The sequence below is a fragment of the Xiphias gladius genome, chromosome 16, assembly GCF_016859285.1.
Source record: "Xiphias gladius isolate SHS-SW01 ecotype Sanya breed wild chromosome 16, ASM1685928v1, whole genome shotgun sequence".
NCBI classification, from domain to species: domain Eukaryota; kingdom Metazoa; phylum Chordata; class Actinopteri; order Istiophoriformes; family Xiphiidae; genus Xiphias; species Xiphias gladius.
The window spans coordinates 812,501-828,782 of NC_053415.1; the positions used below are offsets into that span (position 1 = coordinate 812,501).

The 16,282-nt window shown below is 39.5% G+C and overlaps 2 protein-coding genes across 7 annotated transcripts in view; both read right to left on the minus strand.

Moving 5' to 3' along the window:
• Nucleotides 1-4,626, minus strand: part of insig2 (insulin induced gene 2) — an 11,809-nt gene extending 7,183 nt beyond the window's left edge. Inside the window, exons 1-3 of one of the 6 annotated variants that reach the window (XM_040149202.1) lie at nucleotides 4,472-4,626; nucleotides 3,188-3,290; nucleotides 2,636-2,808 (exon numbers count right to left, since the gene is read on the minus strand). In XM_040149202.1, coding sequence (XP_040005136.1) covers nucleotides 2,636-2,808; nucleotides 3,188-3,288 — 274 coding nt within the window. In that variant the 5' untranslated portion in view covers nucleotides 3,289-3,290; nucleotides 4,472-4,626. Of the gene's footprint in view, nucleotides 1-2,635; nucleotides 2,809-3,187; nucleotides 3,449-3,742 lie in introns of all 6 variants that reach the window. The other 5 variants (XM_040149201.1, XM_040149198.1, XM_040149199.1 and 2 more) reach the window with 5 other exon arrangements.
• A 7,133-nt stretch (nucleotides 4,627-11,759) lies between these two features.
• On the minus strand, nucleotides 11,760-14,520 carry si:dkey-251i10.3 (uncharacterized protein LOC553498 homolog). Its single transcript, XM_040149204.1, has one exon. The coding sequence runs from the start codon at nucleotides 14,403-14,405 to the stop codon at nucleotides 12,063-12,065; it is 2,343 nt and encodes a 780-aa protein (XP_040005138.1). The 5' UTR covers nucleotides 14,406-14,520; the 3' UTR covers nucleotides 11,760-12,062.
• Between the last annotated feature and the right edge of the window lie 1,762 nt (nucleotides 14,521-16,282).

Below are 16,282 nucleotides of genomic sequence, written 5' to 3' on the forward strand. Positions count from 1 at the left end.
CACAGAACAACTACAAAGAGTCTCAAAATGACTACAAATTAAATAAATGCGTCGCACAGCACCTGATATACTTCAACAGAAAGTGGAAATTCTTTAATTCCCTAGGCCAATAGCAACCCAAAAAAGGTCATTACAGAAAATGCCGATTGGAAATTTGAAAAAATAAGAATAAACTGCAGTGCTCTGCATCACAGCTCACACCTTGAAAATCTCTGACCTAACTAATAACTAATTAATGTGGCTTCAAAACAAATTAATTTTTGCAGTGTCAACAAAAAAATTCAGTAGCCCTCCCCTGGGACACAAAGCATAGTGTCAAGCAGTGACAAGGGGAACTGAAAGGCTCCTGCAGGAGGAGTGGTGTGTCTGGGGGGGAAGAGAGCCTCAGGCTGTTGTGCTTTGTGCTGAGCCACCTGGGACCAGGCAGCGTTGTACTGCATTTCCATCCACAGCTTCACACTCACGGGACAACATTTCAATAGCACTGGCTAGTTGCACAGTGTGCATGCTGTGCATTCATATATAAGACTGTGTATATGTGTGTGCGGCTATACTCCTGCATACATTTGCTTTTTTAAAATGCCATGAGCAGTGGTTGCACTATATTATATATTCTTACTTAACTGCATAAAACTATTTTAATTTTGGCGATTAATATTTGTTCAGCTCAACAGACTGCAAATATCTCATTTCAATTTTGATTAAATTAACCATGGTGTCTATATAATATAGATAAAGTTAATTACTACAGCTCTGCAGTCTAAGAGTCTTGTCATTTTGTAAAGATTAAAATATCTTACTGTTATTGAACATTCTTGCCATAAGTTGAGGTCACACTCATTAGTAAAAAGATTTATGATGGGGTGGGAATCTTGGGGAATCTTATGTGTTTTTGCTTCTTTGTATCATGATTTGATTTAGAATCAATTCTCAGTTCCGAATTTATTCTGGATTTAATAAAGAGAAAATAAGGCACTATTTTTAGCCAGTGGTTAGTGGACTTACCACTGGCTGAATGTCTTTGGTTAGACAGAAGTTGGTCTACATGTGCTTTCCTAAGAGTACTCCACATAAGTTATCCACATTGTCTCCAGCAATGGAAAACAAAACTTCACTGCAACCAAGGAAATCCCTCATTATCCACACCACTGTTCTACAGCTGCAGGACTTGTAAAATTAAACTACAGACCAAGTTATTTTCTTTACCTAACCAGAATTCAAAATTATGGCTTAAGTTTTGTAAAGTATTGCCGTGTGTGTTGGTTGGCTGGCCCATTTGCTTGTGGTAGGGTTTGGTGTTCCACTTCATTTACATTATTGTCCAGGTGATGGTGTACAACCACCCCATAATCCACCTTTGTCTTGCGAAGCTAATGATTAAACCATTAAAACCAGAAGCATGTATTGTCTTTGAAGATGAACTCTGGATAACTCTAGTATGTGCTGCACTGTACCCTCGCGACATGGTTCAACCTTTTTTGTTTTGCCAACATAACATTATTAACAATGTACGTATTTTTGGAATTTATGAATCAATAATAATCACAATTTCTATGTGAATACATTTTCTCCACCACTAATTTTAGATAGTTTATAATTAAAAATGCATTGAGATAAATACATGTAAAATTTATGACACCTCCACTTTCAATAGATTGCGTGAAATGACAACATTTTGCAAAAGCAGAAAGTAAATCTGATACTTTGTTAACAAGACAGTTTAAAAAAAAAAAGAAAAGCCTAAATTCCATTTTAGATACTAACTAACAAGCTGCACCTCAGTTTTTGTTTTTTTTTCCAGAACTGACAAGAGACCAAATTTTGGGGGGGGGGGGGGGTGCGATAGCGATAACATCGCTATGGTACCATTCACAACCACTTTGCACAGTGACTGATGTATGTGGAGATGAAAAGCAGTTTTTGAACTTCTCTCTCAAGCTTTCTTTTATCATTCCTTATAAAACTATTTCTGCCACTTGACATGTCTGCAAACGATTGCAACACTACAAATGTCTTCCAGGAGAGACTGTCTGAAAAGTACCCCATTATACCCACATTTAAAATAATATTGCATCTCCCACTTCTCTGTGATGGCCTGCTTTTCCCTTCACCTTCCAGTGTAGCCATTCAGAGGCTGATCACTATAAACACTGTTCATACGAAGCAGGTCTTTTCCAGCATAAACTCAGCTTTAAACTAATTATGTATATATTCTTACATCACATCAAATGTTCACTGTGAATTGCCTCTTACTGTGACCTAAACCACTCTGGTTTGCAGTCTGATTCCCAAATTGTGTTACAATGTTAGTGTGGGAGCAGACAGATCTGGCAGTAAATGTGTTTATGAAAGGTGTGAAATTTTAAAATGGTCTCTTGGCCATAGACTAGTTCACGACCCCATCTGACAATCTGCTGTACTAAGAGCTGTTAAGTACTTGTGTTGTATGAAAAGACTTCTTGCCAAAAACCAACTCTCAGAACATTTCAGTTTAGGGTCAAATGCCACTAGGACTTTTCTCCCCCTTTCTCCCTCCTCTTTTTTTCCTATTATCTTTCAAGTAACGTAAAAGTAAAGATAAAAATAAACCAGACGGGAATTTTTTTCACTCATTATGGGGGATGTGTTCACATACCTGAGGCTGTGCCACAGCAAGGTGGCACCCACCAGGCTGAGGAGAAGATACTACTGATGACATCAGGGGGAAAGAGGGTGACGTTCCTCTGCACTTGAAGTAAGTTCAGCACCAGGGCCAGGAAGACACCCACAGAGAACAGCATGGCCCCTCGTATCACCAGGTTAGTGGTTCTACAATACACAGCAAAAAGAGTCAGGAGGCTTGGAGAATGCCTAGTGTTAAGTTTATTGTGCACACTGACACAGCACTGTAAGAGGAAAGCACATTAAGATCAAAGTAGCACCCCCACATTTATATCCTCCCAAAGCTATGTTATATTTCGAAAATACAAAAGAAAAACTGTGGAGGTTTAAAAAAAAAAAAAAAAAAAAATCTGTCTTTGGTGATCATGTTGTTTTTAGTTTAGTTTTGTTTATTTGACACAGTGAGAGGGAGAACCACACATCCCAAATACCTGCAAGATGTCAAGAATAACACAACAAAGTCCAAGACTTATTTGCATTGTGTTCTTCTTAAAGTGAACTTTTGTAGAGCAGACACAGAGCTAACCTGTTGGTGATGACTGAGATATAGGGGCCCCAGGAAGGCTGCTGCGTTTGCCCAGACCCTGACCACTGCTGCTGGCTGCCGGTCACTGCGTTGTCACTCATGGCTGTCAATGTCAAGGACATTCGTAAGCCTAGTTCAGGAAATATGGAATGTTGTGTGATATCTTTATTCCGCCAGTGATTTCAATGTCCTCCCCTGACATCCTAAACCAAGCTGAACAACAAGGACAGGCAGGGTATCAGCAAAGACTGGATATCCACCCTAAAAACACAGATTTCATTATGCTAATTCAGTTATTGTAAACAGTAAGTATCCGCAGACATACACATACAGCTGTGTTCCTAGCTTGGAATCGGTACATCATCATATTGTCTGTGCATACACTGTTGCCAGTTTATTTAGCTAGAATTAATGTTCAAATTTTTGTTGAAACTGTCTTCAACATATCACATTGAAAATCAAAACACCTGTTAATATAGCATGCAGTTCACCAACTGCAACACAAAATACAAAATTGCCATAATCGAGAAAAATAGAGAGAGATTACGCATTCACCATCTAAGAAGCAGCTCCAGAATGTGTCTCTAAATGATAACATCGCTATCGTACCATTCCTATCGTTTTGGTGCTCCGTTAATGCAGGTACTTGTTTGATTCCAGAGAAATAACGTAACTTCTATGCTGGTGTTATGTTGTGCACTGTAGAAATTTTCACACTGTATTTGGTGTTACATTGCTTAAGAGGTTAATATAGCGGTACTAACGGATGATACTGGTGGTACCTAACTACAGCAATTTTTCCATCTTTAGACAGCTTGTACTTAATGATGAAGTAGCGTTGGTTAACTAATTGCATTCAGGTGCTTTCTGTTGAAGTGCAGTCAATTTTAGCCCCAGTCTGTGTTCATCTAAGGCATAATGTTATCACGTTGTACTTTATAACTTCTCTTCTTTGACTTTTATTTAGCAAGCGACGTGGTTGCTACAGCAATTAACTAGCTCTCTGACGAATTTAGCATAATCGCTTATCATTAAGCAGCGCCAACAGCATTTGCCTGTCTTTCACTACTGGCTTCTGATCAATAGCTTTACAAGAAACAACTTTACACCTCAATTAATCAGTACTAATGAACAACTACCTTTAATGGTAGCGGACATACTAAGTTAGCTTGACGTTAGTTACTAACCTGATTATATGCAATAGCTAGATAGCAAGCTAAAGTGCATGTGTCATTAACAGCTATCCGTCGGAGCACACCGTCTGAGGTTAACGATGACTCTTACCTTATGTTGATGGAGACCTTCAATAAATACAGTTATACATTTCATATGACACTTATATACACAATATATCAATGAGTAATACTACGTTGCAATTCAAGAAAGTATTAATTAGCCCTCTGTCTCTACTAAGACTACTTCCGGCTGTCTGAACTGAATGAACACCCATGAGTTTCTAAAGCCATGACGTAACCGGTATACGCAAAGCTGGCGTATCACGTGATTGGAGTTTACAGTCCAAGTATTAACCCAAAAAAGAATTACTTTAAATCTGCAGAAGTCATTAAAAATTGGATGATGTATTATACATAAGGTTTATATATATATATATATATATTCATTTTTGTAAATTTTACATGACAACGTCATTAATTTAACCTGGATAATAGGTGAAAAATTGTGGAAATATTATGTTTAAAGTAGCTTTTGGAGAGCACTATATGTGTTTTCTAGTAGTTAAAATGACCATGTAATTTTTGACTTTTTATAAAAATTTAAACTTTCAGCTTTCAACCATAGAAAAAAAAACAACTATGCTGTAGTCTTTCCTCAAACACACATACACATACTCTTGTTTTGATTTGCTCTTGTGGTCTAATAGGCTTACAGAGATGCAGAGGTGAGAAAGTCACAGTGCGGAGTGGATCACTCCTAATCCTCAGTGCCATTTATACTATTTTGTATTCAACATACTGAGCCCTGCCACTCATGACAGGGTTTCAGGGATTATATCAGGCTACACAATGGTTTAAACATAAACAACCTATCCATGCTCTCTCATTACACCATATCTCATAGTTAACTTTATTGTACTTAACTTAAGTTTTCATACTACGGCTTTTAAAAATCCCAGTAGAAAGCTCAGAATGACTTTCTGTTAATGCATGTTATGATGCCAAAAAAACTGAAAGAGAGATAGTCAGAGGGATAGACAGAAAAAAAGCACAACATAAGGCTGCTAGTTCTTACAGATCAAAACAAATTAGCAATTATTGATTTATGGACTTTTTTATGGACTTTTATTAAAAGTTGTTTTGAAAAAAAAAACAAAATTTAAACATGGCTTCAACATTTAAAACCTGACTGTACTGCATTTCTTAACCATTTCCTAACTTCTGCACTGTTGTTATCTTTACTATCTGGTGTATATGAGGTTCATTGCTCCCATGGCACATTGCATGGGCTCCCTGTACCATTGAGGAAAACAAAGTCACATCTTGGGTAATATTTCAAGGGTTAACTTTCAAATTAACAAATTAACATTCTACAAATACACACACATTTTGCAATTTTTGGGGGTAAATTTGGTTGTTATTAGGCCAAAAATTACAATGACAGAAATTTAGATTACAATGTTACATACCTGGCATCTGTTAGGAAATACAATTTACAGAAAATATAATTAAACAGTTAAATTAATAATTGAAATTTAATGTTTGGTTATTTTTTAATACTCAGAAAATTTGGTTGGTGGCTGGTCAAAAGCAAAGTCTTAGGTTTGCAGACTTCAGTATTTATAAGGTCAGTTCACAGTAGTAAAGCTTCATTTAAAAAAAATGCTCAGTAAGTTTCTCAAGCAAGTTACTAGGAAAAATTACTCAAACTGGGGAAAATAGTGCATTTATTTGGGGCTATTTTCAGCATATTAATTAATCCACATTTGGTGCTGTATTGAGTATTTCTGACAGCAGGATAATGTACTGTATGTGGGACTCAAAATAAAGTACAGTGTGTGTGTTAAAGGAACATGTCACCCAGTACAACGGGTGATGTGCTTTTAGTAGTGTTTGGTGAATAATACAGCTTTATTACATATGACAAGAGGAATAAGATATATTGGCTTTGGAGACACAGACAATATAGCAGGATCAAGTCATTGTTGGTTTGGGTTTTTTCATGGGAGTTATTCACAATAATAAATATATAGAGTACCAACCCCATGCTTTAAAATAACAATTTCACTGTCTTTTTTATTGTCATAGCTTAAAAAGCCCTTGGTACAAAACTGAACCTTCAGGGCCAGGGAAAACAATCTGAACATTGCTACAATTCACTATCCTCAGATTCAGCTTTTGTCATTTATTTTTTATCTAAAAAGATGACTTGGCAGGTTCTACATGCCATACAACTCATACCTCTTGGGATATTCACTTAACGCCAATAATTAGAGCAATAAAGGAAGTGTGGTAGGTAAGAGGAGAGTTAGGGGGTTTTCAATTAGCTGTCAAGTGCTACTTGGAGGCCCCCTGATGTAGCCAGAGAACAGCCAGGGGTACAGTTCATCATCCTGCCTGTGCCAAATGCTAAGGGCATTTTCATTATCAGACCACTGAGTCTCACTGTCAGTTCCTTCACTATAAATGTGAGTGATGGCAAGTATGAGTTAGGCTGTGGTTGTGGACGGTGATGGAGGGTGGGGCTGGGCCCTCATTGTAAATGTCATCCCCATGGACCATTGCAGGTCTCGACTCCAAAATAATAAGCCCTGTGACCTCTCTGTTGTCTATAATTAACCTCTAACCCCCTCCCTCCCTGACTCATCCACCAATACCCACACCACCATGATGTGGGAGATGCTGTTTGCCAAGCCTCTCTAACTTCAGCTCCTGATTCTCTCACTACAGGCAGAGGAATAAAATGGGGAAATGGTGTGGGAGCAACAAAAGAAAGTGGCTGCTGCTCTTGTGTTCCAGTGAATGTGTCACATGTTTGGGATGACCTCAATGTTCTGCATTATGATAGAAAAATTAAATCTTTATCCATTAGAGTGTGAATTTATCAATGACATATCCATTAGAGTCAGGGTCATAAATACATACAAAAATGTTGAATACTTTGTTTTATTTCTGGGGAAATATGTCAAAATAAAAATAAAAACTTATTTCCAATTATTTTATACAATTTTGTCAGAGCAGGGAATTTTATTTCAATTGCGGATATTACAAAAACCTGCACCCACAGGGCACAAAGCAGAAATGTGGAGATCTCTTACAATGAGTGTTTGACATTCCCCCTCTGTATGTGTGTGTACTTGACATGCTCTGAATCTGCATTAACAGCAGCTCTGCCATTTCTCCAGCAGCAGGGGAATAGCTAGGTTTGGACAGACAAGCTTGGCTAAAAACAAAATAGAGAAATGTGCTGGAAAACATAAGTACCTTCCCTGTGCAGGCATACTGACATTTACCACAACAATGAAACATTCAACGAGCAAACTGTAGCAACGGTAGGTGTCAACTTAATAAAGACAAAACACAATAGAAAGTCAAATGATCCATAATGGCTGGAACTTACACTTGTACAGAAGACATTTTGAGCGTGCCCACGTAGACAGTTGCAGAATAAACAACGAAACAGGAAATGAGACATAGAATGAGAGAGCTTTTCTGTGTCTTAAGCAGCATTCAGGGCAATGAAAGGCATCTCTCATCTTCAGGCAGTGAAAAGAGAAAGGAGTTATTTGTAGTGCATCATTGTCTGTGCAAATTCTTTAGACTATGAGGAGGAAATGCAAATGCCCTGTTGCTTGCAGCACCATGGAAGCTATGCCAGCATGTGTTTGGCATATTGAATGATAATGACAAAGTGGGCTATTTCCCCTGTGAGCACGCCTGCGGAACAATGATTACAGATTGGCCGGTGTGTCCTTAGCAACACATGGGACTCTGATTCTAATGCTAATCAAAGCTGCTGCCCACTGAAATATATCTGTACTTGCAGGGCAGGAGGAAATAACATGAAGCCCTGTTTATTTTGATATTTTAGCCCACAGGAATTTATACAGTGGCTTTTGGCAATCTTAACCTATTGCACCACCTGCTGGCCTCAGGCTGGTACCAGGGCTATTCAAGCTTGTTTTTGTTCTAGGGCACTTAGAAGCAATTATCTGTCACTGGGCATAAAACGTTGTTGCATGAGCTCGACTGTATTTTGCGCTATTTAATTTGTTATTTGAGTTAGAGAGTCTGTTAAAGACGCTCCATCTCCCTCTGCTAGTTGGATCATACAGGCACAAGCTAATTCGGTCTCAATACACATAGCGCAGCCAGTGGGATTCATCCATAGTTCAGGTTTTACAATCCCCCATCCACCCCACTGTCTCTGGTTTGAATGTATTTTATTTTCATTCCGAGGAGAGAAACAAGAAAGAGAGCTGAGGCACAGTGATGCTCAGCTGCAGACTCCAGGTAGGTTAATTGATGGGAGGAAATTCTGAGCTCAAGTTGGCTCCGATTGGCTGGTAGGCAATGTGCAGCTTCTCCACAGCACAACCTGTCAATGTTAATCAGGGGCCATCTCTTAACAGCCAGCTAGGGCTATTGGAGAGGTGAGCCCATTGCTATTCAGGACGAAACAGATGATAAATCATTTGTACATAATTAGTGCTCAGCAAGGTTACAACTGACACATATTTTCATCTTAATTAGGAGGGAAATTTGTTCCATTAATTTAATTTGGTGCACATGAGCAGCTCTACACCTAACTAAGTTAATCTTAGACCTGTCAGGGTGGGAATGGTGTTCGGCCTTGGATTAGAGGAGGAAATGGGAAAGAGTCTTCTATTGGATTTTTTCATGCACAGACCTCCAAAGCAACTGGACTGTAGTGGAGCAGCAGCAGCAAAGAAAACTGCAGCTTTGAAGATCTACTGCTGTGTTTAGGAGAAAGCCACTCTTACGGGTATGTAACTAAACTCTACTGTTCTTGAATCAGTTTTGTCTTACTCTGAATAATGATAAATAGTTATTTAAGATTACCCTTGTCTTCTGTCACATCTCTTAGCTGTATAACACACTGATCAGGGAACAGAAAATAAACCAGTATTGTATCTCCAGTACTTTGCAGCCAACCAGTTAGGTAGGCATAAATGCTACTTTGTCCTAGAACACATATTTAAGTGGATCTCACAAATGGGCATTATGGAGAAAAAAACATGTTCCATCATGGGAGATGGGCCATTTATACCCCTACTTCTCTTATTTCCAGCCAAAGCAACCTTCATATATTTGAGTGAGGATCACTGTCTGATCTCGTTGCAGTCCAGCAGGCAGGAGTAAGTCCAAGGACTAGGTCTCTTTTCTTTGCTGAAAGCTGTATGAAGCTGTAGTAATTGCCCCACAAAGGTGGTTCAATAGAGAGGAAGGTGGAGAATGACTGATTTAGTAACTATAAGGTTTCTAATGGAACTCTCCACTGCCTCTCGGGCACTCAAGCTGACAACCATTACCTGAACTGATGCATAGTCCATTACAGTATCCCCCACTGTAATAGAGTGTCTATCATGTGAAATACAGAGATGTCAGGTGCCAAAGCATGCACTTTCACCCATGTGTGAAGGTTTAACCCAACTCTAATGGCTTTTCTTTGAGACACTGCTGCATGGCCTTACAAATGTATTGAAAATCAACACGGAAAGAGAGTGGGAGGAAGTCAAGCACAAACTTGTAAAATGCTGCTGTTAGATGCTGTCTGACTCCTACAGTGACTGTCCATTTCACTCTTTTGGGCAGGGCAGTAGAAACTTCCACATTGCCCAGTGCTGGAAGAAGTGTGACCAGACTATAGCATGCAGACCTGCTGATCAGTGGGCCGTGGCAATTTACATCATTCGAACAGCTTCAATGACATATTTTTAATACGCATGCTGTAAAATGTCTCAAATATTAGGATTTTCATGTTAATTTTTGGTTTTGACTGACAGCAGGAAAACATTGTTACAGGCACAAAAATGCACATAACAAAGCATGTATAACTGCAAAAGCATTAAAAGGCAATGTCAATGCAATTGTTGGGGAACAGAGTAGCAAGTGATTCTGATATTTCCCTATACAGTGTATATATTAGGGTTGCAACCAAGGATTATTTTATTATCAATTAATCTAATGGTTATTTTCTCAATTAATTGATTACTTTTTTCAGTCTATAAAATGCTGATCATAGTTTCGTAAAGCTCATTTGAGGTCTTGTTTTGTTTCAGGTCTGTATATTACTGGTAATATGGCTTGGTAGTTTGAAATGTTTTTATATTAGCACCAAAACAATTGTACTGCAATACGTTTTCGATACTTTGAGGAATATAAATATTGTTGTCTTTTTTCACCTAACAAAAGAAGCTGAACAAGAACTTTGTATTGATAAAATACAATTGGCATTTAAATCAGTAAATCTAATTTGAGAATATGTAAACATTTCAAATCCAAACATAGTTTTGTCATTATCAAAGAAGTTCATTAGTCATTATTGTTAATGGGGATAATCATGTTTCCTCCAAAATTTGATACTGCTACTGTTCATTCACTGATCATTACTGTTTCCTTGTTGCCATATTCTGATACAATAAATGAAAGTCACAGTGGCACAAACATTTTTTCTTTGGATTGTGTAACCTTAACGCTCTCACTGTATTCACTTGACATTTCCCCTAATGAAGCTTCAAAGTAAGCTTAGACTTTTCTCCATAGTGATCATGTATATCGGTCACCAGCTTGTGCCAGCATTTCATTTTAAGCCGTGTCACAGTATGGGATCTTGGCTAAATTTTACAATAAAATTCCGTCTGCCTGAATATTGCTTGTTGGCACTGTTCTGGCAAAATGTACTTACTATACGTACTAACAATACATACTAATGCATAGTCCATACATCAGTATACCTGTCAGTACAGGTAAAGTTTTGAGGTACTAGAAATCTGTAATGAGCATATAAAATACAGTATATATTTTACAATACATTGAACTACCATTACATAAAACAGGTGGAACTAGCACCTCTACCAGCAACCACATTAAATGCTGTTTAGATGTATTAAATGCATCTGTAATACTACTTCAAATTATAGGCCTATGATAATATAAAATTTAAAAGCAACCATTCTGCACAACGAGTAGTTTTACTTTTGATACATTGGGGACAATTTGTTGTTAACACTTTGCAAAAACTTTGCAAAACTTTTCATTTTAGATTTTTCTTGTTTTGGAGATGTATGTGTGCTGGACAAAAACACTGGGAAGCAGCAGTTACTGTAGTAGTTGTAAATATACTGCATCATTACTGCAACTATATGACAGAAACAGGCAGGATGAATGTGGTGTGTACTGTACATTGCAAAAACAACTATTACAATGCATCTCACAGACTACACAGCCTACACAGTGTAAGACATCCAACTACTGGGTGACTGATCAACTAATTGTTTAAGTTCTGTATATTACTGTTAATACGGCTTGGTAGTTTGAAACAACTAGCTGTGAATAGCTCTTAATAATTTAACTCATGAGCTTGCAACCATATCTTTAACTTCAAAGGGGTAATTTATTTCAAGTCGTAACTACTCAGTTGATTTTATATATTTAATTTAACACATTTGTAGTATCAAATAAACAATATGAAAAATTCCAGAAAAAAGGTGAGTTATAGAATTTGTCAAACATAATTTCAGCTCCTTAAATGCTGAAATATTCTCACAACATAGACTGAAGTAAATTGATCATCATCCCATACACACCCACATAGAATTTAATCTCTACAGAATAGCTGCTTAGTGGAGTATAGTATCAACCTTATTTACTTTTGATCAAATCAGTATTAGTTGTTGCTACTGTTTTCTTTTCCATGAGTCCACGCTACTTTTATTCCCTGCAGACACCAGCTTCCTGTCCTTTATCAGCTCCTCCCGAGCCATAGGTTCGATGATGGCTCCCAACTGGGTGATCACCTTGGGCTTGGTCATCTTTTTAACAGTCCGCTCTGTGTTCCAAGTGCGGCCAATGGGAGAGTTGATGGTACTCTCAAACTGTGCATGGTTCTCGAAAGGAAAGGGCAGCAAATTCACCTGGTGGAGGCTGTTGGAGCTGTTTCTCTTCTCTGAGATGATGACACTGGGCAGTTGTTGATCTTTCCTGGGTGGAGGCAGTGCAGTCTTGATCCTGAACCTCCTGCGTTTGGTGTTGGATGGCTTGAGGCCCGTCCCTCCCCACTCCCCCCACCCAGGCAGTGTCAAGTCCACCACCTTAGGCTTCCCTGCATCTTCCTCCTTCCTCTTGTCCCTAAGGAAGTCTGAGATTACATCATCCCCAGCAAAGGCCTCTTTAATCAGCCCCCTCTGGTTCAGCTTTTCATCTGAGTCCTCTGAGTCCTCTGCGTCCTCAACTGTTTGAGCGAATGGGACTTGGATGACTTTTGCCTCTCTGGTGAGAACCTCTTTCAGCTCAATCCCTCTCTTCCTTTTTCTGTTTTTGCCTGCCTTTTGAGTAGCAGATGGAAGGTCGTCTGTGGCTGGGGTTGGCTGGGGCTGAACAGGTGCTTTATCAGTGGCTGACTCCACCTGACTGAGGAACTCCATATCCTCCAGAGTCCTGATCCTCATCAGCCCTTCTTCCAACTGCACTGAAGTGTCCGTGTGGCCGGCGTCTGCTGCTGCCCCAGTTTGCTCCACTTCAGTGTCCCGAAGGCCATCTGCTATTACTTGGAAAAGGCTTGTGAACTCTGAAAGCTCCTTCTCCTCTTTGTCTGAGGCATCTAGGTCATCATCCATGGATATTACAGATACTGTGTGAGCCTCCTCAACCTGACGCAGTTTCCTCCTGCTGTCAAACTCTCTGAGGAGTGCTTCCTCTTCCGCTTCCTCCAGCTCCTCCTCATCCTCTTCTTCTTCAGCTGTATTTCCCACCACTCCAGTCCCCTCTGCTGTAAGATCCACAATGTCACTCATCTCTTTCTCTGTGGGATCTTTAGAGAGCTTGCCTCTCATCCAGGGATTGGAAGATTCCAGTCCTTGCTCTGCATCATTCACAAAATCAGGCATCAGTTCTGCATAGCCTGCTTCCTCCTCCTCTTCCTCATTGTTCAGTGATGTCACCACCTTCTGGGTCAACTCTTTGTTCACTTCCAGCTGCTGCTGCATGGCTTTGCGAGCACCCTTGTCGTATTTGGCCATGATTGCCTTCGACTTGGCCCACTTGCCACTGTTCTGGTGCTTCAGCGACATCCTCTCCTTCATCCTGGCCAGCTCCATCTTATTCAGCTCCTCTAAGGCAGCAGCCGGGTCTATCTTCACCATCTCATCAAACTGCTTTAGGAACTCTTTACGCTTGGCCTTATTGTGCACTTTGTGGTATTTCTTGCTCTTGATCTTCCTCTCTCGCCGGGCCTTGGCCTCGTAGTAGGACTGCAGAGCCCGGGCTTTCTGCAGCTCTGCGCGGCGAAGCTTGGCCTCCTCCAGGCTCATCGCCCTAAGGGAAGCCTCCTCCGCAGGTGACAGGATGGGGTCATTGATGGGCTGCTTGTTGGCAGACAGAAGGGCAAAAATTTCCTGCTCAAGTGGGGTTTGCGCCTTCCATCCGGTCACCACCCTCTCCATGGTTTTGGGGCCAGGGGGCTCCTGGTTCAGGGGGAAGACCAGCTGCTCAACCCTCTGGTTCTGTTTGATGATTCCTTTCCACCAGGACACCTCTGTCACTGCCTTCTGAAAAGCAACATCTCTCTGGATCCTCTCACTCTCCTGCTTGCTGAGAGGGCACTCAATGGTCTTTTTACTCTGTTGTAGCTTCCTTAGCTGCTTCTTGGTCTTGACTGGAACAGCGGGGTTTTTGTCCATGGTCCCGATGAGGTCAGACAGATCGATTTTGTCGCCCTCCCCCTCCGCGTTGACCATAAACTCAGACATCTGGACAGCCGCCTCGGATCTCTCACCCAGCTTTTTCTTCCTCTTACCCCCGAGAGCGCTGATGGCCTCGAGCAGCCTTTGGCGTTTTCGTTCATCCTTGCAAACGTCCTCCTCCTCCTCCTCCTCACTAGTGATGTTGTCATCTGCCTCATTAAATTCCTCCTCTTCGGCGTCGTAGACCTCATCTGGCTTCACCGCTGCGCTCTTCTCTGTCACTTCGGAGCTTTTTTTAAGATTCTTTTTGCCACAGCTATTATTAGAGACTTTAGCCATGCTGAAGCAAACACTACCAGAGTAGACTGGACGGGACACACGTGTGCCGTCAACAGAGCCGTTGTCGCAAAATAGTCGGCGCAATGTCGCAATTTCGCAAAATAGCGCCGCCTCCTCCTCCTCCTCCTCCTCCTCCTTTCTTCTTCTTCTTCTTCTTCTTCTTCTTCTTCTTCTTCTTCTTCTTCTTCTTCTTCAAACAACGTAATGGTACATTTTCGCCACCAGCTGGAATTGAGTGTGGCTCGGGAATCTAACTAGATTTTCGCGGTTTCTAAGAATTCTAAGAAAGAAAACAAACGTATACTCTATCAAGTTCGTTCCCATAAGATATTGAAACAGATACATATAAGTTTATCTCCTGAACTTCTTTGTAAAAGCCCACGAAAATCAAATTTGAACTTTATTTCTCCAAGGTTTAGTATCAGTTCCCTCTTCTCAGCACCATGTTTAGACAGCAAAGTATAACATGTTATAAAGTTTATTTTTGTTCAAAATTTTCATTTCATTCCTAAATTATGTTTTCCCATTTTAAATACTGTACTCTTCAATCCTGTATGACCAAACAGTAGCCTGGATATTACTGTCTCCTGCTTCTCCCTGTGCTTCTCATCATACCAACTTTCCTTTGAATTTTCTACAACCATTTTACTAATCTCTCTTCTTCCTAGTGCTTTTGCCACCTTCTTTCAATGTATGTTTAATTCTTGTCTTCATTTCTGTTTTACTAAAGTATACTGTCAAGTCAATGTGATTCTTTTTTGTGGCTTCCTTTGCACCTTAATCAGCTAATTCATTTCTTTTCATTCCTATGTGGTGGTATCCACACAAATGTCAAACTAGTCCCATCATTTGAATTCTATATACTATTTGCTTTATCTCTATGAAAACATCTGCTCGGCCCTTTGAATGGTTGTATTTCAAGCTGGCTGGTGAAAAGCCCAAGTCAGAGCATATTGCTGCTCTCAGAGGTCTCCCATCTTCAACCCACTGCAATGCTAACAAAATCTTTCACTCATTTTCATGTTGAAATCTAGATCTATGTATGCAATACAAAGTTTTTTAGCTGAGTTCGTTGAAGCATCTGTATAAATTTGAACATGGCTGTAATAGTTATTTTCTATATCGGTCTTTATTGTCTGGGTGTAAAATAAACTTTGTTCTTCCTGTGAAGCAATATGAAATGTACATCAAGGCCAGGAAGTATCCACTATAAAGCTTATTACAGGGATTGTAAAAAATAACTATTTTGGTAATACCATCTTTTGTCCAAACTTCAATTAATAAATTACAAATGTTTCCCTTTCCCCAAAAATCTGTATTTCTTGCTTTGACCTGCTCCGGATCTTAAAATTTGATTGATTTTGTCTGATTCTTCAATCTCTTTTTGTCCTGCTCCCTCATCATTGCTTCTGAATAAGTTATGTTGTTAACTGTTTTCACTTGTTGAATTTCCACTACCCTATTTCTGATTTCACAAACTCCATATATTACAGTCTTCTGTCTACCACAGTTACAACAGTTAGCCTTCAGAAGCTGGAGCATTTAAAGAAGATAAAGTAGCAGGAACACTCTATTACAAGTACAAGTCCTGTAAATGTACAAAAGCATTAGCAATTTAACTTTTGATTATAATTATAGATGATGTGACTGCGGGGTACCTTAATCATTAATAATACATCATAATTTATTAGATGATTATATGGTACAATAATAATCTGAACATGAAAAGAAACAACTGACTAAAGCTGTAAAATAAACATAGTTGACTTAAAAAGTATAATATTTTCTACTGTCTGTAGTGGAGTTACATGAATTAACATAAAACGGAAATCCTTCAGTAAAGTACGAGAGAGTCTACGTTAAAAGTGTACTTAAGT

Coding starts and splice junctions, on each gene's coding strand:
- si:dkey-251i10.3 (XM_040149204.1), bottom strand. CDS start 14,405: ATGGCTAAAGTCTCTAATAATAGCTGTGGCAAAAAGAATCTTAAAAAA.